General features: G+C 47.6%; 1 protein-coding gene across 1 annotated transcript; it reads right to left on the bottom strand.

The window, feature by feature from the left end:
- Positions 1 to 4,189: 4,189 nt before the first annotated feature.
- LOC130683863 (uncharacterized) lies at positions 4,190 to 10,530 on the bottom strand. Its single transcript, XM_057502782.1, has 2 exons — positions 10,168 to 10,530; positions 4,190 to 4,772 (listed from the first exon to the last, which is right to left on the bottom strand). Exons 1-2 carry the CDS (start codon positions 10,524 to 10,526, stop codon positions 4,394 to 4,396), a joined length of 738 nt encoding a protein of 245 aa, XP_057358765.1. The 5' UTR covers positions 10,527 to 10,530; the 3' UTR covers positions 4,190 to 4,393.
- Positions 10,531 to 23,878: the final 13,348 nt, after the last annotated feature.

Below are 23,878 nucleotides of genomic sequence, written 5' to 3'. Positions count from 1 at the left end.
TTTTGTATTATATATGGTTTTGGAGGAAGTTTCTGTTGCACTTCTCAAGCCGCCATCTTTAAACCTCTCTGTACACGTACTTTTTATAAGAGAGTCTGTTATGGCATTCCTGTATATTGCTGTGTCACCAAGATTACAAGGCACATAAGTGCTACTCAGGGAATAGACCACTGCATGATTTGAGGTCATGGAGAACAGAAAATATGCACATAGAGATCAAATGATAGAAAGCTAACTTAGAGGAAGAGAGGCGATAGAGTGCATAAGATTTATTTAGCTCCTTGCATTGTGTCAGTAACTTGTGGCCATCAGATCAATGAGGCGATTCAGTTGTACGCAGCCCACTTTGTGCTGCAGTAGCAGAACACCAGCCCTCGCCTCATGGGGTCTGACATCCAGGCAATGAGGCATGCTTGAGGGCCACTGATAAAAAGTGTATCGAAGGAGTATACTCTGAATCTGACATAGGGAAAGATACTTCTTCAGAAGGAAATAAGCACAGCAGAAATCCTAAGAGCTTTATATCTTTTGCTAGAGAAGGGCTGCAGGACCAACAAGGCCCACTCTTTACTTCCCATCAGCTTTATGAAGTATAACTGACAGATAAAATTATAAATATACAGTATACAAGGACTGCTAAGGGGCAAATTTACAGCTGCAAGGGCATACATTAAAAAACATGAAAAAGCTCAAATCATCAAAAGAACAAAATAAATGCAAACCTAAAGGAAGCAGATAATGAATTGTAGAGCCATGATAAGGGAATAGAATAAAATTAATCACTTCTCTGAAAGTTGGTGCTTCAAAAAGATCAACAAGATGGACAGACTTCTAGCTAGGTGGACTAAGAAACTAAAGAACACTGTAAACACATGCCACAATAGCAAAAGAAGATAATATCAATGTAGAGATATAAGAAAAAAGATGCAGCAAGATTTTGGTACAGGTAACAAAAATTATAATAATCCTCAAGCCAGATTAGGTGCCTGAGAACCAAAGTTATAATTATCCTCAGTCCAAAGGAAGTTCCCAATGCATAAAGACTTTAGGGGCGATAAAACATATGTTTTAAAGCCACCAACAAAGGCAAATCTTGTCCTTCAGGTAGGATGCGTGCATGAGAGTGGATCTGTGATAGGACTGCCACAGGCAGGGAGTCCCTTCACGGTCTAGTACACCATATTTTACATTTTTCCCCATCGGTGTTACTGAAGGGTCTATATATAGTGCTACTGGAGGTGCATGCACAGGTCATAGTGATAAAACAGAACTTCCCAAAAGATTCTCCTACATTCTAGTGTCCAGGATAAGTTACTGGGAACTCGGTGTTTACCCAGCTATTATGACAGGAATAGACATGTGGCATCCTTCCAGGACATGTCACCAAGGTACAAGCTGAGTCAGCCATTTGATCCATGTGTCAAAAGTTCCATTGCCACGTTCAGTCAATGGACTCTCCGGGGTTCCGAGAAGTTGGTGGTGGCAGGAAGATGTTATTCTGCAGCCAAACCTCTGCTTCAGTGATCGTTTCCTGGTTTGTTGTTGCAGATGTATAGGGGAGGCATCCATAGGTGTTAAGATGTACACTGAGCTCAGGGTTTCCTCTCTGAGTTTCTCTATCAAAGCCATAACCTAGGAACAGGCCAGGGACAGCACAAAGTGGTGGAAGTTCAGTGAGGATCCGGGTCATAGAACCCCATCTTCCCCACACTCCCGACCTCCAGGATTCTCGCCTTATCATCCACACTACTGAAACCTTCTGCAATGGTGCCTGTGCAAATAAACTGGAGCACTGTAAACACATGTCGCAATAGCAAGAAAAGATAATAGCAGTGATATTATGAATTAAGAGAGAGCATGATTTTCATACACTTAAAAGGTAGAAAAATCTTCAAGACAGAATAGGTTCCTAACAACAAAAGTTGTAATAATCCTCAAGCCAGAGGAAGTTCCCAATGCATAAAGAGTATCGGCCGATAAGACACATAATTTAAAGCCACTAACAGAGGCTAATCTCATCCTTCAGGTAGGATGCACGCATTAGAGTGGATCTGTGATAGGACTGCCGCAGGCAGGCAGTCCCTTCAAGGTCTAGTACACCATATTTTACTTTTTTCCCCATGGGTGTCACTGAAGGGTCTATATATAGTGCTATTAGAGGGGCATGCACAGGCCATAATAATAAAACAGAACTCCCTGTTAAGACGCTCCTACTTTCTAGCCGTTCAAAATATAATACTGTGACCTATGGAAGACATACTGCTGTTAGGCCAGGATACACAGGAGGTCACGTTCCAGGTCATGTCCTCAAGGTGCCAGTTGAGCCAGCCATCACTGGCCCATGTGACAAAAGGGTCAAGGCCACATCCAGTCAATGGAGGCCCCAGGGTTCTGTGCAGTTGGAGATGGCAGAAAGATGTTATTCTGGTGGCCAAACCTCGGCTTCAGGGATTCTTCCAAGGTTTCTCCTTGCAGTGGTATATGGGAGGCATCCATAGGTGTTAGAATGTACACTGAACTGAGGGCTTCATTTCTGAGTTTCTCTGTTGAAGCCTTAGCCTAGCAAAAGGCCAGTTACATCACAAAGTGTATGAAGTTCAGTGAGGATCCTGGTCATAGGAACCCCATCTTCCCCACATTCCCACCCTCCAGTATTCCCACCCTACAATCCACAACCTTTAAATCTTTTGCAATGGTCCCTTTAGTGGAAACGAGGAGCACAGTAAACACATGCCACAAAGGAAGAGAAGATAACAGCAACTTAGAGATAATAAGAATTAAGATAGAGGAACATTTAGATACAGGCAACAAAAACTATAATAATCCTCAAGACACATTAGGTTCCTAATAACAAAGGGTGTAATAATCCTCAAGACAGAGGAAGTTCCCAATGCATAAAGACTTTAGGGGCGATAAGACACATACTTTAAAGCCAGCAACAAAGGCAAATCTGATCCTTCAGGGAGGATGCATGCATGAGAGTGGATGTGTGACAGGACTGTAGCAGGCAGGCAGTCCTTTCAAGATCTAGTGTACAATACTTTTACTTTTTTCCCCATGGGGGATACTGAAGGTTCTATATATAGTGTTACCGGAGCTGTATGCACAGTCCACAGTGATAAAACAGAACTCCCCGGAAGATCCTCATATATTCCAGCCGTTCAAGAGAAGTTTCTATCAACTTTTTGGGCCACCCAGCTATTATGACAGGAATAGACAGGAGGTCAGCTTCCAGGTCAGGTCACCAAGGTGCCAGTTGAGCCAGCCATTTTGTCCACATGTCAAAAGTTCCATTGCCAAGTTCAATCAATGGACTCACCCGGGATCCGAGAAGTTGGTGCTGGCAGGAAGATGTTATTCTGGCAGCCAAACCTCTGCTTCAGTGATTCTTACTGGGATTGTTCTTGCAGTTGTATAGGGGAGGAATCCATAGGTGTTAACATGTACACTGAGCTCAGGGTTCCTCTCTGAGTTTCTCTGTTGAAGCCGTAGCCTAGCAACAGGCCAGTGACATCACAATGTGGTTGAAGTTCAGTGAGGATCCTGGTCATAGAAGCCCACGTTACCCACACTCCCCATCTCCAGGATTCTCGCCTTATAAGCCACACTACTGAAACCTTACGCAATGGTGCCTGTGCAAATAAACTGGAGCACTCTAAACACATGTCGCAATAGCAAGAGAAGATATCAGCAGTGATATTAAGTATTAAGATAGAGCAAGATTTTCATACACTTAACAAAAGGTAGAAAAATCCTCAAGCGAGAATAGGTTCCTAACAACAAAAGTTGTAATAATCCTCAAGCCAGAGGAAGTTCCCAATGCATAAAGAATATCGTGCGATAAGACACATGTTTTAAAGCCACTAACAAAGGCTAATCTCGTCCTTCAGGTAGGATGCATGCATGAGAGTGGATCTGTGATAGGACTGCTGCAGACAGGCAGTCCCTTCAAGGTCTAGTACACCGTATTTTACTCTTTTCCCCATAGGTGTCACTGAAGGGTCTATACATAGTGCTATTAGAGCTGCATGCACAGGCCATAATAATAAAACAAAACTCCCTGGTGAGACGCTCCTACTTTCTGGCAGTTCAGAATATAATACTGTGACCTTTGGAAGACACACTGGTGTTATGCCACTGGTCATAGGAACTGAAAGGAAAGGGCAACACAGCAGCAATTTACCGGAGAAATCCGCTTTATTGGGGAAAGGTGCTGGTTTATATAGGAAGGGGCATGGGGTGATTGTGGTGTTACTTCTACGGGGCTGTTGGCTATTGGCTAGGTGCTGGGAGTGGGAGTGGGGAGAGAGGTGATTGGGCTTCAGGTGGCGTTGTCGGGAACCGAGGACCCGGAAGAGAAGCCGGAAGTTCACCATCTTACTGGTGGGGGCCCTTAATTCCCCACTTTCTCCTCTATGTGGTTGTGGACGTTGCTTTCTTTCTGACTGCTTCCTGCTGAACAGGGGCGGAGAAGGGAGTGAGGGCTTGAGGATTGGGGGAAAAGGACTGATAGCACTCCCCACAGTAAGGACGAGTAGATGTGGACTTCTTCAGGTTGGAAATCAATGAAGGCTCCCTGTAACCATAGGTCTAGGACTTGTTGATTCCAATGGCGCCAAGAGGATACGGGTGCCAGAAGCCAGGCGTCTGAGGCCATTGTTTCCAGGAACAGTTTCCAGTGGAGAGAGGGGTCCATCTCAGCGTGTGGTGAGGAGGTCACGTGAGGATGAGGGATCTTCTGTGGCCAGAAGCTGATAGTTCCTGAGTAAAAGCTGGTTGAAAGTTTGATTAGAGATTTTTCCGACTTGGGATTTGATGAACTTTATTATACAGGGTAAGAAGAGACAGGCGAGAAGAATGATTATTATGGGGCCTGCAATGGGCCAGAGCCAGGTAAAGAGGGGGTTTGTTAGTATTGAAGAGAATGGGTTGGAGTTGGAAGCAGAGTGGAGGCTGGAAGCAAGGTCGGTGAGTTTGGTAATGTCAGTTTCTACAATGCCGGATTCATTGATGTAATAGCAGCACTCTTCTCGAAGGAAGACGCAGGTGCCGCCCTTTTTGGCTGTAAGCAGATCTAAGGCCCGCCGGTTTTGAAGGGTGACCCTAGCTAGCGAAGTGACCTGTCTTTGGAGAGAAGCTAGGGAATCGGCAGTGGATGTCAGGGCTCCCTCAAGTTTGTCGTTGAGATTTCTAATTGCCCATAGAGAGTGACCCAAGGCTCCTCTCGAAAACTCTGCCCCAATGGCTGAGGTGGTCAAAGAGATACCGACCATGATGGTAAGGAAAGCAGCCCTTTTTGTGCACGAGGGCAAGGAAGGTTGGAGCTCAAGAAATTCTGCCATGCTGTAAAGTGTAAACTGTGGGATTAGGGTGATGAGAATGCAGGGTATATTGGAGTTGGGAGGCAGTGAGTTGAAAAGACTGCCATTACACTAAAAGAAGTGTCCCGGTTGAGTGAAACTCTTAGAGCCGGAGGTAGGGATGTAGATAGAGAGGCAGTGAAGTGCGCTGGAGGGGGGTGGAGCTGGGCCTACACAGTGGTGGATGGTGAGATTATCTGCGTATTCTCGTTCTCATAGGGGTATGTCTGCCAGGGGGCGGAGGGGTTGTCCTTCTGCATGGAAGGAGTAGTTGGAAATATTAAGGGGCACGGCGGCCAGCAATGGGCGCTGTAGTGATGCGCACAAGAAACAATTGGCGGTGTTGAGGGTGTGGTTGAGAAAGATGGTGGTGTCTTGAATAAGCTGTAACCAAGAGTAGGAGGAATAAGAAGATGAAGAAGTGCCGTCAAGAGTTTGGATAATGACTTTTTCGGAAAGTCCGATACCTGATGCAACTTGAGAGATCTGGGAGTGAGAGGGAACATACTCTCCAGAGATATGAAGGGTACCGTGGGGGGTCGAGGACTCCCCATAGTAAACTGAGGCTGTGACCCCGGCAGCCCATCGAGAGTCCCAGGGATCTGGGATTGATAAGGAGAATGAGCTGTTGGGGTATTTCATGAAACGGTTGGAGGAGTAATACTGTGGGTACTGGGAGTTACTCATGTAGTGAATGGCGCAAGACCTGTAGGGACATCCCCCGTAGGTGTCTTGCCATCGCCTGCAATAGGCTTGTCTTTGGTCATAGAGGAAGCAGAGGTAGGGAGAATAAAGGTAGCTGCTAGTGAACGCTTCGGTGGAGGGAGGAAAGTGGAGGTATAAAAGCTGAGAGCAGCCTTTCAGAGGGCAGTCTGATGTGGCAATGAGGGCAGTAACTTTAGTTTGATGCTGTGTGTAAGTCTGTCTTACTTTGAATCGCCATACAAAGGAGGCTGGGGTGGCAGGGAAGACAATAGGAATGAGGGAAAAAAGCGAGAGAGCAGTAAAGGAGGAAAAAGTCATGATTCGGGTATGGATGGCAAAGGGGGCGAACGGGATTTTGGAGGAAAGAGGACAGTAAGGTCAGGAGTCTGGAGGGAGGGAGAGTCTGTAAACTTTTGTAGGTTAAGAGATCTTTTAGGTGATGTGGGGACAGAATGGTAAGGGGTGCCCCGAAAGTTAGTTTATGAGCTTCTTTCTGCAAGAGCTGCCCAGCGGCTAATGCCCATAGGCAGGGGGCCTACCCCTGAACTGTGGGGTCTGATTGCTTGGAAAGATAAGCTACTGGGGCAAAGGATGGGCTATAATATTGGCCTAGGACTCCTAGAGCTTGACTGGACCTCTCATGAATGTATAATGAGAAGGGCTTCGACAAATCAGGAAGATGGAGAGCTGGGGCTTCCACAAGGGCTTGACGGAGCTTAATGAAGGAGTGTCGGGGTGAGGAGGATAATGGTTCTTCAGGGGGGCCCTTGCTGAGGTCGTATAGGGGTCTTGCCAACAGGGAGAAGTTAGGGATCCACGCTCTAAAATACTTAGCCACGCCTAGAAAGGAAAGGATTTCTGTCTTGGTTTTGGGAACGGGCAGGTCAGAGAGGAGCTGTTTTCTGTCTAAGGTAATGGACTTTCTTGGTTGAGATAGAAGAAATCGGAGGTAAGTGACAGAAGGGGAAGAGATTTGAGCTTTGATTGGGGATACCCGGTAACTTCTGGAAGCTAGAAGGTTAAGTAGGGAGGCAGTGTCAAGTTGAGACTGTTCCCACGAGGGACTGCAGAGTAGAAGATCATCCACGTATTGTAATAAGGTGGACTCGGAAGCTTTGTGGCAAAACTGTCTAAGTGAGTTGTTCAGAATGTCTTGTGTATGGGTCCGTCCAGGTGAAGGCGAAAAAATCTTGGGAGGAGGGGTCTCGGGAGGCCAAGGCAGGGCGGCGATAAAAGGGTGTATGGATTTGGGACTAAGGGATGGATAGGGATGATGGCCGTGTTGATGAGGCGAAGGTCTTGGATGAGGCGGAAAGTATCTGTTGGTTTTTTTAACAGCTAATATGGGGGTATTAAATGGGAAGTGGGTGGGTCTGAGGTAATTTGTTTAAAAGATCTTGAATGATGGTTTGGAGGACTATGAGGGCTGAAGTGGTTGGGGGGTATTGGGCCTGACAGATATACTGAGAGGGGTCACGTAATTTGATAGAGGCAGGAGGACATAGAGCCACGGAGGGGCTTGTAATGTCCTAATCTCTGGGATTTACAGGGTGTATGAGGGCGGAACTGGAGCTTTCATTGGGTAGAGGGGGGTCGTTGGCTATGAGGGCTATTAGAAAGGGAGTACTGGGGGCTGTGGGAGTGGATATAGTTATGGAAACATGGAGGAGAGAAAGGATGTCCCGTCTTAGGGGATGGGACACTGGGGCATAACTAGGAAGGAGTGGGAGAAAGGTATGGGATTCTCTTGGACTGTGCATAAAAGGAGAGGTTTTAACGGGAAAATCTGTTTACCTCCTACCCCGACTATAGGAGTAATGGCAGGCGTGGTAGGGCCCCGGTATTCCCGCGAGACTGAGAAGGTGGCTCCTGTATCTAGGAGGAAGGAGATGGGGCGACCATCTACTATTAAAGTAACTCTGGGCTCTTGTTTGGTGATGGAAATGGTCGGGCGAGAAGCCCCCGGGCCCCGTCAATCTTCTTCTGCCAGCCCCACTAAGGAGGGCTTAGGATGGGGGTTGTTCGTCCAGCCTCCCCTTCGGATGGCTGGGCGATCAGACCTCCAGTGGCCCTTTTTCTGGCATCTGGGTCATGGGGTGGTAGCCCTTGACCAATGTCCTTCTTGTCTGCACTTGAAACAAGCTCCTGAGGGGGGCTTGTTTGTAGAAGAGCGCCCAGGTTGTGGTTTTATCAGCTGGGCCAACATTTGGAAATTGGCCTGATCAGCCTTTTGTTTACGGCGTTCTTTCTCCTCCTCCCGGTTATGGAAGACTTTAAAGGCCACTGTTACGATCTCAGTCTGTGGGGTAGCGGAGCCCTGTTCTAACTTTTTGAGTTTAGCTTTAATGTCAGGGTAGCTTTGAGCTAGGAAGTATGTCATAAGGACATGTCTCCCGTCAGGCGTTTCTGGGTCCAGGCTGCTATACTGTAATAGGGCTTGAGTGAGTCTGTCTAAGAACTCGGAGGGAGCTTTTGAAAATTGACTATTTACGAGCTGCCTTTTTCAGACCTGCTATTAAGCAGCAGGTGAAGATATCTCGAGAGCGGAGACTCACGGTGGTGTTTTAATTTCAGTGTGGGTCTTGTTCGGGGACAGCGGTGGGGCCAGGGGGATAGGTGGGGTCAGTCCTGTGGGTTTTGGTGGCGTGCATTTGGGCGAAGTCCCAAACTCGTCTATGCTCTTCAGGAGGGAGGGTATTGGCCAGGAGCATGAAAATGTCATGATGTGTGAGGCTGTATGACTGGAGGGTTTATTGAAACTCTCTGATATATGTTGTGGGATTAGTGGAAAAGGAACTTAGGCGTTTCTCAAGTTGGGCTAAATCTCCTAAGGAGAAAGGGACGTGAACGTGCACGATGCCTTCGGATCCTGCTACTTCTCAAAGGGGGGGGACGTTAATTTTGGGAGGCCCTCGGGACCGAGTCTGAGGAGGACTGAAGGGCTCTGGCTCAGTCTGTGGGGGAGAAACAGGTGATGGGGGCAAAGACAGAGGAGGCTCTTGGAACTTAGTTAGAGGGGGGCTGAAAGGCTCAGGCTTGAACTGCAAGGGGGGTGAGGAGGGGAGGAGATGGTGGTGGAGGAAGGGGGAGGGGCTGTTGTGGGAGAGGAGGGGAAAGGGAGTGAACGGGAGGCCTTTGCGGGGGAGACGGCTTGCAGGCTAGGAGAACTTGAGAGGGGGGCGGGGGGAGGAGGCGGAAAGCTTCGGTATAGGGAATCTCCTTCCATTTTTTTCAGGCGCTGGCAGTAGTTAAAGAGATCGCGAGTGATGTTAGGATCAAGAGTTCCCCCTGAGGGGCATTGGTTGTTATTGTCTAGGGGGTGTGTCGGCCAATCTTGGGAGCAGTATTTGCGGAGAAGTTTTGGATTTATATCAGGGGTCAGGGAGAGGGTGGCTAGATACTTGAGCAGGCATTCAAGAGGTGAACTTCCAGGGAGGGATGAGGAGGCTCCCATGGCTAAAGGACAGAGAAGGAGACAAACAGGGGAAGACGAACGGAGATCCTCGGACTGGGAGCAGACCGCAAGGAGACAAAGGGCATCCCCGATGATCCTTGGTGGTCTGTGGAAACTCGTATACGAGTCGGTTTCTTAGGAAGTGTGGGTCATCACCCAGGCTTCTCTAAGAAGGCAGAGTGCCGGAGTCCGAGGTACCTAGTACTAGGAGTTTTTGGCGGACGGAACGGATTTCAGCAGGTAAAACGGAAGGAAGGAGTGGAAAAGGGAGCGTTCTCATCCACAAAGGAGTCACCTCATTTATGGCTGTTGGAGGGGGGGCCTGAGGGTCTGCTGCAGCCGTGAAGGCCGGAGGCGGCAATTTATGGCTGTTGAAGGGGGGCCTGAGGGTCTGCAGTAGCTGTGAAGGCCGGAGGCAGCAATTTATGGCTGTTGAAGGGGGGCCTGAGGGACTGCAGTAGCTGTGAAGGCCGGAGGCAGCAATTTATGGCTGTTGAAGCGGGGCCTGAGGGTCTGCTGCAGTTGTGTAGGCCGGAGGTGGGAAGAGTTCCTTCTGCGTCCCTGAGCGTCAGGGCCTTGCCGGATGATCACAGTCAATGGCACTGCGATAGCTCAGGGAAGAGTGGCCCACTCTGGGGGAAAACTTACCTAAAGGCCAGAGAGGAGTGGTGAGTGTGAGGAGCCAGCACCGGAAAAAGAGGACGAGGGCAAGCTGCTGCTGGTGTCGGGGGAAAACGGGGCCCAGTTGGGGTGTCCCGTCCCCCGGGTTTTGGCACCAATGAAAGAAAAGGAGCGACACACAGCAGCAATTTACCGGAGAAATCCGCTTTATTGGGGAAAGGTACTGGGTTATATAGGAAGGGGCATGGGGTGATTGTGGTGTTACTCCTACGGGGCTGGTGGCTATTGGCTAGGTGCTGGGAGGGGGAGTGGGGAGCGAGGTGATTGGTCTTTAGGTGGCGTCGTCGGGAACCGAGGACCCGGAAGAGAAGCCGGAAGTTCGCCATCTTACTGGTGGGGGCCCTTCAGGAACCCCATGCATAAAGAGTTTTGGGGCAACAAGACACTAACACAACACACTAACTAACAGCTAACTAACAACAACACACTAACACAGGCTAATCTTGTCCTTCAGGTAGGATGCATGCTTGAGAGTGGATCTCTGATAGGACTGCTGCAGGCAGGCAGTACTTTCAAGGTCTAGTACACCATCTTTAACTCTTTTCCCCATGGGTGTCAATGAAGGGTCTATATATAGTGCTATTAGAGGTGCATGCACAGGCCATAATAATAAAACAAAACTCCCTGGTGAGACGCTCCTACTTTCCCAGTGTTCAGAATATAATACTGTGACCTTTGGAAGACACACTGCTCCTATGCCAGGATACACAGGAGGACACGTTCCAGGTCATGTCTTCAAGGTTCCAGTTGAGCCAGCCATCACTGGCCCATGTGTCAAAAGGGTCAAGGCCACTTCCGGTCAATGGAGTGAGTCCCCAGGTTCCGTGCAGGTGGAGCCGGCTGAAAGATGTTATTCTGGTGGCCAAACCTCTGCTTCAGGGATTCTTCCAAGGTTTCTAATTGCAGTGGTATATGGCAGGCATCCATAGGTGTCAGAATGTACACGGAGCTCAGGGCTTCCTTTCTGAGTGTCTCGGCTGAAGCCTTATCCTAGCAAAAGGCCAGTTACATTACAAAGTGTTTGCAGTTCAGTGAGGCTCCTGGTCATAGGAAACCCACCTTCCCCACACTCCCACACTCCAGTATTCCCACCCTACAATCCACAACCTTTAAATCTTCTGCAATCATCCCTTTAGTAGAAAGGTGGAGCACAGTAAACACATGCCACAATAGCAAAAGAAGACAACAGCAACTTAGAGATAATAAGACTTAAGATAGAGCAACATTTTGATACAGGCAACAAAAACTATAATAATCCTCAAGACACATTAGGTTCCTAAAAACAAACGCTGTAATAATCCTCAGGACAGAGGAAGTTCCCAATGCATAAAGACTTTAGGGGCGATAGGACACATATTTTAAAGCCAGCAACTAAGGCAAATCTGATCCTTCAGGGAGGATGCATGCATGAGAGTGGATGTGTGACAGGACCGTAGCAGGCAGGCAGTCCATTCAAGATCTAGTGTACAATACTTTTACTTTTTTCCCTATGGGGGTTACTGAAGGTTCTATATAGTGTTACCAGAGCTGTATGCACAGTCCACAGTGATAAAACAGAACTCCCCAGAAGATCCTCATATATTCCAGCCGTTCAAGAGAAGGTACTGTCAAGTTTTTGGACCACTCAGCTATTATGACAGGAATAGACAGGAGGCCAAGTTCGAGGTCATGTCATCAAGGTGCCAGTTGAGCCAGCCATTTTGTCCACGTGTCAAAAGTTCCATTGCCAAGTCCAATCAATGGACTGTCCCTGGATCCGAAAAGTTGGTGCTGGCAGGAAGATGTTATTCTGGCAGCCAAACCTCTGCTTCAGTGATTCTTACTTGGATTGTTCTTGCAGTTGCATAGGGGAGGCATCCATAGGTGTTCACATGTACACTGAGTTCAGGGTTCCTCTCTGAGTTTCTCTGTGGAAACCGTAGAATAGCAACAGGCCAGTGACATCAGAAAGTGGTTGAAGTTCAGTGAGGATCCTGGTCATAGAACCCCATCTTCCCCACACTCCCCACCTCCAGGATGCTCGCCTTAGAATCCACACTACTGAAACCTTACGCAATGGTGCCTCTGCAAATAAACTGGAGCACTGTAAACACATGTTGCAATAGCAAGAGAATATAACAGCAGTGATATTAAGTATTAAGATAGAGCAAGATTTTCATACACTTAACAAAAGGTAGAAAAATCCTCAAGCCAGAATAGGTTCGTAACAACAAAAGTTGTAATAAACCTCAAGCCAGAGAATATTCCCAATGCATAAAGAATATTGGGCGATAAGACACATGTTTTAAAGCCCTAACAAAGGCTAATCTCATTCTTCGGGTAGGATGCATGCATTAGAGTGGATCTGTGATAGGACTGCTGCAGGCAGGCAGTCCCTTCGAGGTCTAGTACACCGTATTTTACTCTTTCCCCCATGGGTGTCACTGAAGGGTCTATACATAGTGCTATTAGAGGTGCATGCACAGTCGATGATAACAAAAGAAAATTCCCTGGTAAGAGGCTCCTACTTTGTGGCCGATCAGAATATAGTACTGTGACCTTTCGAAGACACATGGTGTTATGCCACTGTTCATAGGAACCCCATGCATAAAGACTTTTGGGGCGATAAGACACATGTTTTAAGGCCACTAACAGAGGCTAATCTCATCCTTCAGGTAGGACGCATGCTTGAGATTGGAACTGTGATAAGACTGCTGCAGGCAGGCAGTCTTTTCCAGGCCTAATATGCCATATTTTACTCTTTTCCCCATGGGTGTCACTGAAGGGTCTATATATAGTGCTATTTGAGGTGCATGCACAGGCCATAATAATAAAACAAAAATCCCTGGTGAGACGCGCCTCCTTTCCGGGCGTTCAGAATATAATGCTGTGAACTTTCGAAGACACACTGGTGTTATGCCAGGATAGACAGGAGGCCAGGTTCCAGGTCGTGTCCTCAAGGTGCCAGGAGAGCCAGCCATCACTGATCCATGCGTAAGCACGGTCAAGGCCACGTCCGGTCAATGGAGTTCCCAGGATTCCGTGCAGTTGGAGCCAGCAGAGAGATGTTATTCTGGTGGCCAAACCTCAGCTTCAGTGATTCTTCCAAGGTTTCTCCTGACAGTGGTATATGGCAGGCATCCATAGGTGTTAGAATGTACACGGAGCACAGGGCTTCCTTTCTGAATGTCTCTGCTGAAGCTTCAGCCTAGCAAAAGGCCAGTTACATCACAAAGTGTTTGACGTTCAGTGAGGATCCTGGTCATAGGAACCCCTACTTCCCCACACTCCCACCCTCCAGTATTCCCACCCTACAATCCACAACCTTTAAATCTTCTGCAATGGTCCCTTTAGTAGAAAGGTGGAGCACAGTACACACATGCCACAGTAGCAAGAGAAGATAACAGCACATTACAGATAATAAGAATTAAGATACAGCAACATTTTGATACAGGCAACAAAAACTATAATAATCCTCAAGACACATTAGGTTCCTAATAACAAAGGCTGTGACAGAGGAAGTTCCCAATGCATAAAGACTTTAGGGGCGATAAGACACATATTTTAAAGCCAGCAACTAAGGCAAATCTGATCCTTCAGGGAGGATGCATGCATGAGAGTGGATGTGTGACAGGACTGTAGCAGGCAGGCAGTCCATTCAAGATCTAGTGTACAATACTTTTCCTTTTTTCCCATGGGGGTTACGGAAGGTCGTATATATAGTTTTACCAGAGGTGTATGCACAGTCCACAGTGATAAAACAGAACTCCCCGGAAGATCCTCATATATTCCAGCCGTGCAAGAGAAGGTACTGTCGACTTTTTGGACCACCCAGCTATTATGACAGGAATAGACAGAAGGCCAGCTGCCAGGTCAGGTCACCAAGGTGCCAGTTGAGCCAGCCTTTTTGTCCATGTGTCAAAAGTTCCATTGCCAAGTCCAATCAATGGACTCTCCAGGGATCCGAGAAGTTGGTGCTGGCAGGAAGATGTTATTCTGGCAGCCAAACTCTGCTTCAGTGATTCTTACTTGGATTGTTCTTGCAGTTGTATAGGGGAGGAATCCATAGGTGTTAACACGTACCCTGAGCTCAGTGTTCCTCTCTGAGTTTCTCTGTTGAAGCCGTAGCCTAGCAACAGGCCAGTGACATCACAAAGTGGTTGAAGTTCAGTGAGGATCCTGGTCATAGAACCCCATCTTCCCCACACTCCCCACCTCCAGGATTCTTGCCTTATAATCCACACTACTGAAACCTTACGCAATGGTGCCTGTGCAAATAAACTGGAGCACTGTAAACACATGTTGCAACAGCAAGAGAAGATAACAGCAGTGATATTAAGTATTAAGATAGAGCAAGATTTTCATACACTTAAAAAAAGGTAGAAAAATCCTCAAGCCAGAATAGGTGCCTAACAACAAATGCTGTACTAATACTCAAGCCAGAGGAAGTTCCCAATGCATAAAGAATATCGTGCAATAAGACACATGTTTTAAAGCCACTAAGAAAGGCTAATCTCGTCCTTCAGGTAGGATGCATGCATGAGAGTGGATCTGTGATAGGACTGCTGCAGGTAGGCAGTCCTTTGAAGGTCTAGTATAATATATTTTACGCTTTTCCCCATGGGTGTCACTGAAGGGTCTATATATAGTGCTATTAGAGGTGTATGCACAGGCCATAACAATAAAACAAAACTCCCTGGTGAGACACTCCTACTTTCTGGCCGCTCAGAATATAATACTGTGACCTTTGGAAGACACACTGGTGTTATGCCACTGGTTATAGGAACCCCATGCATAAAGACTTTTGGGGAGATAAGACACATGTTTTAAGGCCACTAACACAGGCTAATCTCGTCCTTCAGGTAGGAGGCATGCTTGAGAGTGGATCTGTGATTGGACTGCTGTGGGCAGGCAGTCCTTTCAAGGTCTAGTATACCATATTTTACTCTTTTCCCCATGGGTGTCACTGAAGGTTCTATATGTAGTGCTATTAGAGGTGCATGCACAGGCCATAATAATAAAACAAAACTCCCTGGTGAGGCGCTCCTACTTACCGGGCGTTCAGAATATAATACTATGACCTTTGAAAGACACACTGGTGTTATGCCAGGATACACAGGAGCCCAGGTTCTAGGTCATGTCCTCAAGGTGCCAGGAGAGCCAGCCATCACTTATCCATGCGTAAACACGGTCAAGGCCACGTCCGGTCAAGGGAGTCCCCAGGATTCCGTGCAGTTGGAGCTGGCAGAGAGATGTTATTCTGGTGGCCAAACCTCAGCTTCAGTGATTCTTCCAAAGTTTCTCCTTGCAGTGGTATATGGCAGGCATCCATAGGTGTTAGAATATACACGGAGCACAGGGCTTCCTTTCTGAGTGTCTCTGCTGAAGTCTTATCCTAGCAAAAGCCCAGTTACATCACAAAGTGTTTGACGTTCAGTGAGGATCCTGGTATTAGGAACCCCATCTTCCCCACACTCCTACCCTGCACTATTACCACCCTGCAATCCACAACCTTTATATCTTCTGCAATGGTCCCTTTAGTAGAAAGGTGGAGCACAGCAAACACATGCCACAAGAGCAAGAGAAGATAACAGCAACTTAGAGCTAATAAGAATTAAGATACAGCAACATTTTGATACAGGCAACAAAAACTATAATAATCCTCAAGACACATTAGGTTCCTAATAACAAAGGCTGTAATAATCCCCAAGACAGAGGAAGCTCTCAATGCATAAAGAATTTAGGGGCGATAAGACACATATTTTAAAGCCAGCAACTAAGGCAAATCTGATCCTTCAGGGAGGATGCATGCATGAGAGTGGATGTGTGACAGGACTGTAGCAGGCAGGCAGTCCATTCAAGATCTAGTGTGCAATACTTTTACTTTTTTCCCCATGGGGGTTACTGAAGGTTCTATATATAGTGTTACCGGAGGTGTATTCACAGCCCACAGTGGTAAAACAGAACTCCCCGGAAGATCCTCATATATTCCATCCGTTCAAGAGAAGGTACTGTCAAGTTTTTGGACCACTCATCTATTATGACAGGAATAGACAGGAGGCCAGCTTCCAGGTCAGGTCACCAAGGTGCCAGTTGAGCCATCCATTTTTTCCATGTGTCAAAAGTTCCATTGCCAAGTCCAATCAATGCACTCTCCCGGGATCCGAGAAGCTCGTGCTGGCAAGAAGATGTTATTCTGGCAGCAAAACCTCTGCTTCAGTGATTCTTACTTGGATTGTTCTTGCAGTTGTATAGGGGAGGAATCCATAGGTGTTAACACATACCCTGAGCTCAGTGTTCCTCTCTGAGTTTCTCTGTTGAAGCCGTAGCCTAACAACAGGCCAGTGACATCACAAAGTGGTTGAAGTTCAGTGAGAATCTTAGTCATAGAACCCGATCTTCCCACACTCCCCACCTCCAGGATTCTCGCCTTATAATCCACACTACTGAAACCTTAAGCAATGGTGCCTGTGCAAATAAACTGGAGCACTGTAAACACATGTCGCAATAGCAAGAAAAGATAATAGCAGTGATATTATGAATTAAGACAGAGCATGATTTTCATACACTTAAAAGGTAGAAAAATCTTCAAGACAGAATAGGTTCCTAACAACAAAAGTTGTAATAATCCTCAAGCCAGAGGAAGTTCCCAATGCATAAAGAATATCGGCCTATAAGACACATAATTTAAAGCCACTAACAGAGGCTAATCTCGTCCTTCAGGTAGGATGCATGCATTAGAGTGGATCTGTGATAGGACTGCTGCAGGCAGGCAGTCCCTTCAAGGTCTAGTACACCATATTTTACTTTTTTCCCCATGGGTGTCAGTGAAGGGTCTATATATAGTGCTATTAGAGGGGCATGCAAAGGCCATAATAATAAAACAGAACTCCCTGGTAAGACGCTCCTACTTTCTAGCCGTTCAAAATATAATACTGTGACCTATGGAAGACATACTGCTGTTAGGCCAGGATACACAGGAGGCCACGTTCCAGGTCATGTCCTCAAGGTGCCAGTTGAGCCAGCCATCACTGGCCCATGTGACAAAAGGGTCAAGGCCACATCCAGTCAATGGAGGCCCCAGGGTTCTGTGCAGTTGGAGCTGGCAGAAAGATGTTATTCTGGTGGCCAAACCTCGGCTTCAGGGATTCTTCCAAGGTTTCTCCTTGCAGTGGTATATGGGAGGCATCCATAGGTGTTAGAATGTACACTGAACTGAGGGCTTCATTTCTGAGTTTCTCTGTTGAAGCCTTAGCCTAGCAAAAGGCCAGTTACATCACAAAGTGTATGAAGTTCAGTGAGGATCCTGGTCATAGGAACCCCATCTTCCCCACATTCCCACCCTCCAGTATTCCCACCCTACAATCCACAACCTATAAATCTTTTGCAATGGTCCCTTTAGTGGAAACGAGGAGCACAGTAAACACATGCCACAAAGGAAGAGAAGATAACAGCAACTTAGAGATAATAAGAATTAAGATAGAGCAACATTTAGATACAGGCAACAAAAACTATAATAATCCTCAAGACACATTAGGTTCCTAATAACAAAGGGTGTAATAATCCTCAAGACAGAGGAAGTTCCCAATGCATAAGGACTTTAGGGGCGATAAGACACATACTTTAAAGCCAGCAATAAAGGCAAATCTGATCCTTCAGGGAGGATGCATGCATGAGAGTGGATGTGTGACAGGACTGTAGCAGGCAGGCAGTCGTTTCAAGATCTAGTGTACAATACTTTTACTTTTTTCCCCATGGGGGATACTGAAGGTTCTATATATAGTGTTACCGGAGCTGTATGCACAGTCCACAGTGATAAAACAGAACTCCCCGGAAGATCCTCATATATTCCAGCCGTTCAAGAGAAGTTTCTAACAAATTTTTGGGCCACCCAGCTATTATGACAGGAATAGACAGGAGGTCAGCTTCCAGGTCAGGTCACCAAGGTGCCAGTTGAGCCAGCCATTTTGTCCACGTGTCAAAAGTTCCATTGCCAAGTTCAATCAATGGACTCACCCGGGATCCGAGAAGTTGGTGCTGGCAGGAAGATGTTATTCTGGCAGCCAAACCTCTGCTTCAGTGATTCTTACTGGGATTGTTCTTGCAGTTGTATAGGGGAGGAATCCATAGGTGTTAACATGTACCCTGAGCTCAGGGTTCCTCTCTGAGTTTCTCTGTTGAAGCTGTAGCCTAGCAACAGGCCAGTGACATCACAATGTGGTTGAAGTTCAGTGAGGATCCTGATCATAGAACCCCACGTTACCCACACTCCCCACCTCCAGGATTCTCGCCTTATAAGCCACACTACTGAAACCTTACGCAATGGTGCCTGTGCAAATAAACTGGAGCACTCTAAACACATGTCGCAATAGCAAGAGAAGATATCAGCAGTGATATTAAGTATTAAGATAGAGCAAGATTTTCATACACTTAACAAAAGGTAGAAAAATCCTCAAGCGAGAATAGGTTCCTAACAACAAAAGTTGTAATAATCCTCAAGCCAGAGGAAGTTCCCAATGCATAAAGAATATCGTGCGATAAGACACATGTTTTAAAGCCACTAACAAAGGCTAATCTCGTCCTTCAGGTAGGATGCATGCATGAGAGTGGATCTGTGATAGGACTGCTGCAGGCAGGCAGTCCCTTCAAGGTCTAGTACACCGTATTTTACTCTTTTCCCCATAGGTGTCACTGAAGGGTCTATACATAGTGCTATTAGAGCTGCATGCACAGGCCATAATAATAAAACGAAACTCCCTGGTGAGACGCTCCTACTTTCTGGCAGTTCAGAATATAATACTGTGACCTTTGGAAGACACACTGTTGTTATGCCACTGGTCATAGGAACTGAAAGGAAAGGGCAACACAGCAGCAATTTACCGGAGAAATCCGCTTTATTGGGGAAAGGTGCTGGTTTATATAGGAAGGGGCATGGGGTGATTGTGGTGTTACTTCTACGGGGCTGGTGGCTATTGGCTAGGTGCTGGGAGTGGGAGTGGGGAGAGAGGTGATTGGGCTTCAGGTGGCGTTGTCGGGAACCGAGGACCCGGAAGAGAAGCCGGAAGTTCGCCATCTTACTGGTGGGGGCCCTTCATTCCCCACTTTCTCCTCTATGTGGTTGTGGACGTTGCTTTCTTTCTGACTGCTTCCTGCTGAACAGGGGCGGAGAAGGGAGTGAGGGCTTGAGGATTGGGGGAAAAGGACTGATAGCACTCCCCACAGTAAGGACGAGTAGATGTGGACTTCTTCAGGTTGGAAATCAATGAAGGCTCCCTGTAACCATAGGTCTAGGACTTGTTGATTCCAATGGCGCCAAGAGGATACGGGTGCCAGAAGCCAGGCGTCTGAGGCCATTGTTTCCAGGAACAGTTTCCAGTGGAGAGAGGGGTCCATCTCAGCGTGTGGTGAGGAGGTCACGTGAGGATGAGGGATCTTCTGTGGCCAGAAGCTGATAGTTCCTGAGTAAAAGCTGGTTGAAAGTTTGATTAGAGATTTTTCCGACTTGGGATTTGATGAACTTTATTATACAGGGTAAGAAGAGACAGGCGAGAAGAATGATTATTATGGGGCCTGCAATGGGCCAGAGCCAGGTAAAGAGGGGGTTTGTTAGTATTGAAGAGAATGGGTTGGAGTTGGAAGCAGAGTGGAGGCTGGAAACAAGGTCGGTGAGTTTGGTATTGTCAGTTTCCACAATGCCGGATTCATTGATGTAATAGCAGCACTCTTCTCGAAGGAAGACGCAGGTGCCGCCCTTTTCGGCTGTAAGCAGATCTAAGGCCCGCCGGTTTTGAAGGGTGACCCTAGCTAGCGAAGTGACCTGTCTTTGGAGAGAAGCTAGGGAATCGGCAGTGGATGTCAGGGCTCCCTCAAGTTTGTCGTTGAGATTTCTAATTGCCCATAGAGAGTGACCCAAGGCTCCTCTCGAAAACTCTGCCCCAATGGCTGAGGTGGTCAAAGAGATACCGACCATGATGGTAAGGAAAGCAGCCCTTTTTGTGCACGAGGGCAAGGAAGGTTGGAGCTCAAGAAATTCTGCCATGCTGTAAAGTGTAAACTGTGGGATTAGGGTGATGAGAATGCAGGGTATATTGGAGTTGGGAGGCAGTGAGTTGAAAAGACTGCCATTACACTAAAAGAAGTGTCCCGGTTGAGTGAAACTCTTAGAGCCGGAGGTAGGGATGTAGATAGAGAGGCAGTGAAGTGCGCTGGAGGGGGGTGGAGCTGGGCCTACACAGTGGTGGATGGTGAGATTATCTGCGTATTCTCGTTCTCATAGGGGTATGTCTGCCAGGGGGCGGAGGGGTTGTCCTTCTGCATGGAAGGAGTAGTTGGAAATATTAAGGGGCACGGCGGCCAGCAATGGGCGCTGTAGTGATGCGCACAAGAAACAATTGGCGGTGTTGAGGGTGTGGTTGAGAAAGATGGTGGTGTCTTGAATAAGCTGTAACCAAGAGTAGGAGGAATAAGAAGATGAAGAAGTGCCGTCAAGAGTTTGGATAATGACTTTTTCGGAAAGTCCGATACCTGATGCAACTTGAGAGATCTGGGAGTGAGAGGGAACATACTCTCCAGAGATATGAAGGGTACCGTGGGGGGTCGAGGACTCCCCATAGTAAACTGAGGCTGTGACCCCGGCAGCCCATCGAGAGTCCCAGGGATCTGGGATTGATAAGGAGAATGAGCTGTTGGGGTATTTCATGAAACGGTTGGAGGAGTAATACTGTGGGTACTGGGAGTTACTCATGTAGTGAATGGCACAAGACCAGTAGGGACATCCCCTGTAGGTGTCTTGCCATCGCCTGCAATAGGCTTGTCTTTGGTCATAGAGGAAGCAGAGGTAGGGAGAATAAAGGTAGCTGCTAGTGAACGCTTCGGTGGAGGGAGGAAAGTGGAGGTATAAAAGCTGAGAGCAGCCTTTCAGAGGGCAGTCTGATGTGGCAATGAGGGCAGTAACTTTAGTTTGATGCTGTGTGTAAGTCTGTCTTACTTTGAATCGCCATACAAAGGAGGCTGGGGTGGCAGGGAAGACAATAGGAATGAGGGAAAAAAGCGAGAGAGCAGTAAAGGAGGAAAAAGTCATGATTCGGGTATGGATGGCAAAGGGGGCGAACGGGATTTTGGAGGAAAGAGGACAGTAAGGTCAGGAGTCTGGAGGGAGGGAGAGTCTGTAAACTTTTGTAGGTTAAGAGATCTTTTAGGTGATGTGGGGACAGAATGGTAAGGGGTGCCCCGAAAGTTAGTTTATGAGCTTCTTTCTGCAAGAGCTGCCCAACGGCTAATGCCCATAGGCAGGGGGCCTACCCCTGAACTGTGGGGTCTGATTGCTTGGAAAGATAAGCTACTGGGGCAAAGGATGGGCTATAATATTGGCCTAGGACTCCTAGAGCTTGACTGGACCTCTCATGAATGTATAATGAGAAGGGCTTCGACAAATCAGGAAGATGGAGAGCTGGGGCTTCCACAAGGGCTTGACGGAGCTTAATGAAGGAGTGTCGGGGTGAGGAGGATAATGGTTCTTCAGGGGGGCCCTTGCTGAGGTCGTATAGGGTTCTTGCCAACAGGGAGAAGTTAGGGATCCACACTCTAAAATACCCAGCCAGGCCTAGAAAGGAAAGGATTTCTGTCTTGGTTTTGGGAACGGGCAGGTCAGAGAGGAGTCATTTTCTGTCCAAGGTAATGGACTTTCTTTGTTGAGATAGAAGGAATCCGAGGTAAGTGACAGAAGGGGAGGAGATTTGAGCCTTGACGGGGGATACCCGGTAACCTCTGGAAGCTAGAAGGTTAAGTAGGGAGGCCGTGTCAAGTTGAGACTGTTCCCACGAGGGACTGCAGAGTAGAAGATCATCCACGTATTGTAATAAGGTGGACTCGGAAGCTTTGTGGCAAAACTGTCTAAGTGAGTTGTTCAGAATGTCTTGTGTATGGGTCCGTCCAGGTGAAGGCGAAAAAATCTTGGGAGGAGGGGTCTCGGGAGGCCAAGGCAGGGCGGCGATAAAAGGGTGTATGGATTTGGGACTAAGGGATGGATAGGGATGATGGCCGTGTTGATGAGGCGAAGGTCTTGGATGAGGCGGAAAGTATCTGTTGGTTTTTTTAACAGCTAATATGGGGGTATTAAATGGGAAGTGGGTGGGTCTGAGGTAATTTTGTTTAAAAGATCTTGAATGATGGGTTGGAGGACTATGAGGGCTGAAGTGGTTGGGGGGTATTGGGCCTGACAGATATACTGAGAGGGGTCACGTAATTTGATAGAGGCAGGAGGACATAGAGCCACGGAGGGGCTTGTAATGTCCTAAACTCTGGGATTTACAGGGTGTATGAGGGCAGAACTGGAGCTTTCATTGGGTAGAGGGGGGTCGTTGGCTATGAGGGCTATTAGAAAGGGAGTACTGGGGGCTGTGGGAGTGGATATAGTTATGGAAACATGGAGGAGAGAAAGGATGTCCCATCTTAGGGGATGGGACACTGGGGCATAACTAGGAAGGAGTGGGAGAAAGGTATGGGATTCTCTTGGACTGTGCATAAAAGGAGAGGTTTTAACGGGAAAATCTGTTTACCTCCTACCCCGACTATAGGAGTAATGGCAGGCGTGGTAGGGCCCCGGTATTCCCGCGAGACTGAGAAGGTGGCTCCTGTATCTAGGAGGAAGGAGATGGGGCGACCATCTACTATTAAAGTAACTCTGGGCTCTTGTTTGGTGATGGAAATGGTCGGGCGAGAAGCCCCCGGGCCCCGTCAATCTTCTTCTGCCAGCCCCACTAAGGAGGGCTTAGGATGGGGGTTGTTCGTCCAGCCTCCCCTTCGGATGGCTGGGCGATCAGACCTCCAGTGGCCCTTTTTCTGGCATCTGGGTCATGGGGTGGTAGCCCTTGACCAATGTCCTTCTTGTCTGCACTTGAAACAAGCTCCTGAGGGGGGCTTGTTTGTAGAAGAGCGCCCAGGTTGTGGTTTTATCAGCTGGGCCAACATTTGGAAATTGGCCTGATCAGCCTTTTGTTTACGGCGTTCTTTCTCCTCCTCCCGGTTATGGAAGACTTTAAAGGCCACTGTTACGATCTCAGTCTGTGGGGTAGCGGAGCCCTGTTCTAACTTTTTGAGTTTAGCTTTAATGTCAGGGTAGCTTTGAGCTAGGAAGTATGTCATAAGGACATGTCTCCCGTCAGGCGTTTCTGGGTCCAGGCTGCTATACTGTAATAGGGCTTGAGTGAGTCTGTCTAAGAACTCGGAGGGAGCTTTTGAAAATTGACTATTTACGAGCTGCCTTTTTCAGACCTGCTATTAAGCAGCAGGTGAAGATATCTCGAGAGCGGAGACTCACGGTGGTGTTATAATTTCAGTGTGGGTCTTGTTCGGGGACAGCGGTGGGGCCAGGGGGATAGGTGGGGTCAGTCCTGTGGGTTTTGGTGGCGTGCATTTGGGCGAAGTCCCAAACTCGTCTATGCTCTTCAGGAGGGAGGGTATTGGCCAGGAGCATGAAAATGTCATGATGTGTGAGGCTGTATGACTGGAGGGTTTATTGAAACTCTCTGATATATGTTGTGGGATTAGTGGAAAAGGAACTTAGGCGTTTCTCAAGTTGGGCTAAATCTCCTAAGGAGAAAGGGACGTGAACGTGCACGATGCCTTCGGATCCTGCTACTTCTCAAAGGGGGGGGACGTTAATTTTGGGAGGCCCTCGGGACCGAGTCTGAGGAGGACT

The sequence above is a fragment of the Manis pentadactyla genome, chromosome 5, assembly GCF_030020395.1.
Source record: "Manis pentadactyla isolate mManPen7 chromosome 5, mManPen7.hap1, whole genome shotgun sequence".
NCBI lineage: Eukaryota > Metazoa > Chordata > Mammalia > Pholidota > Manidae > Manis > Manis pentadactyla.
The sequence above is the reverse complement of the archived record's forward strand: the minus strand, read 5'-3'. Positions and strand labels throughout refer to the sequence as shown.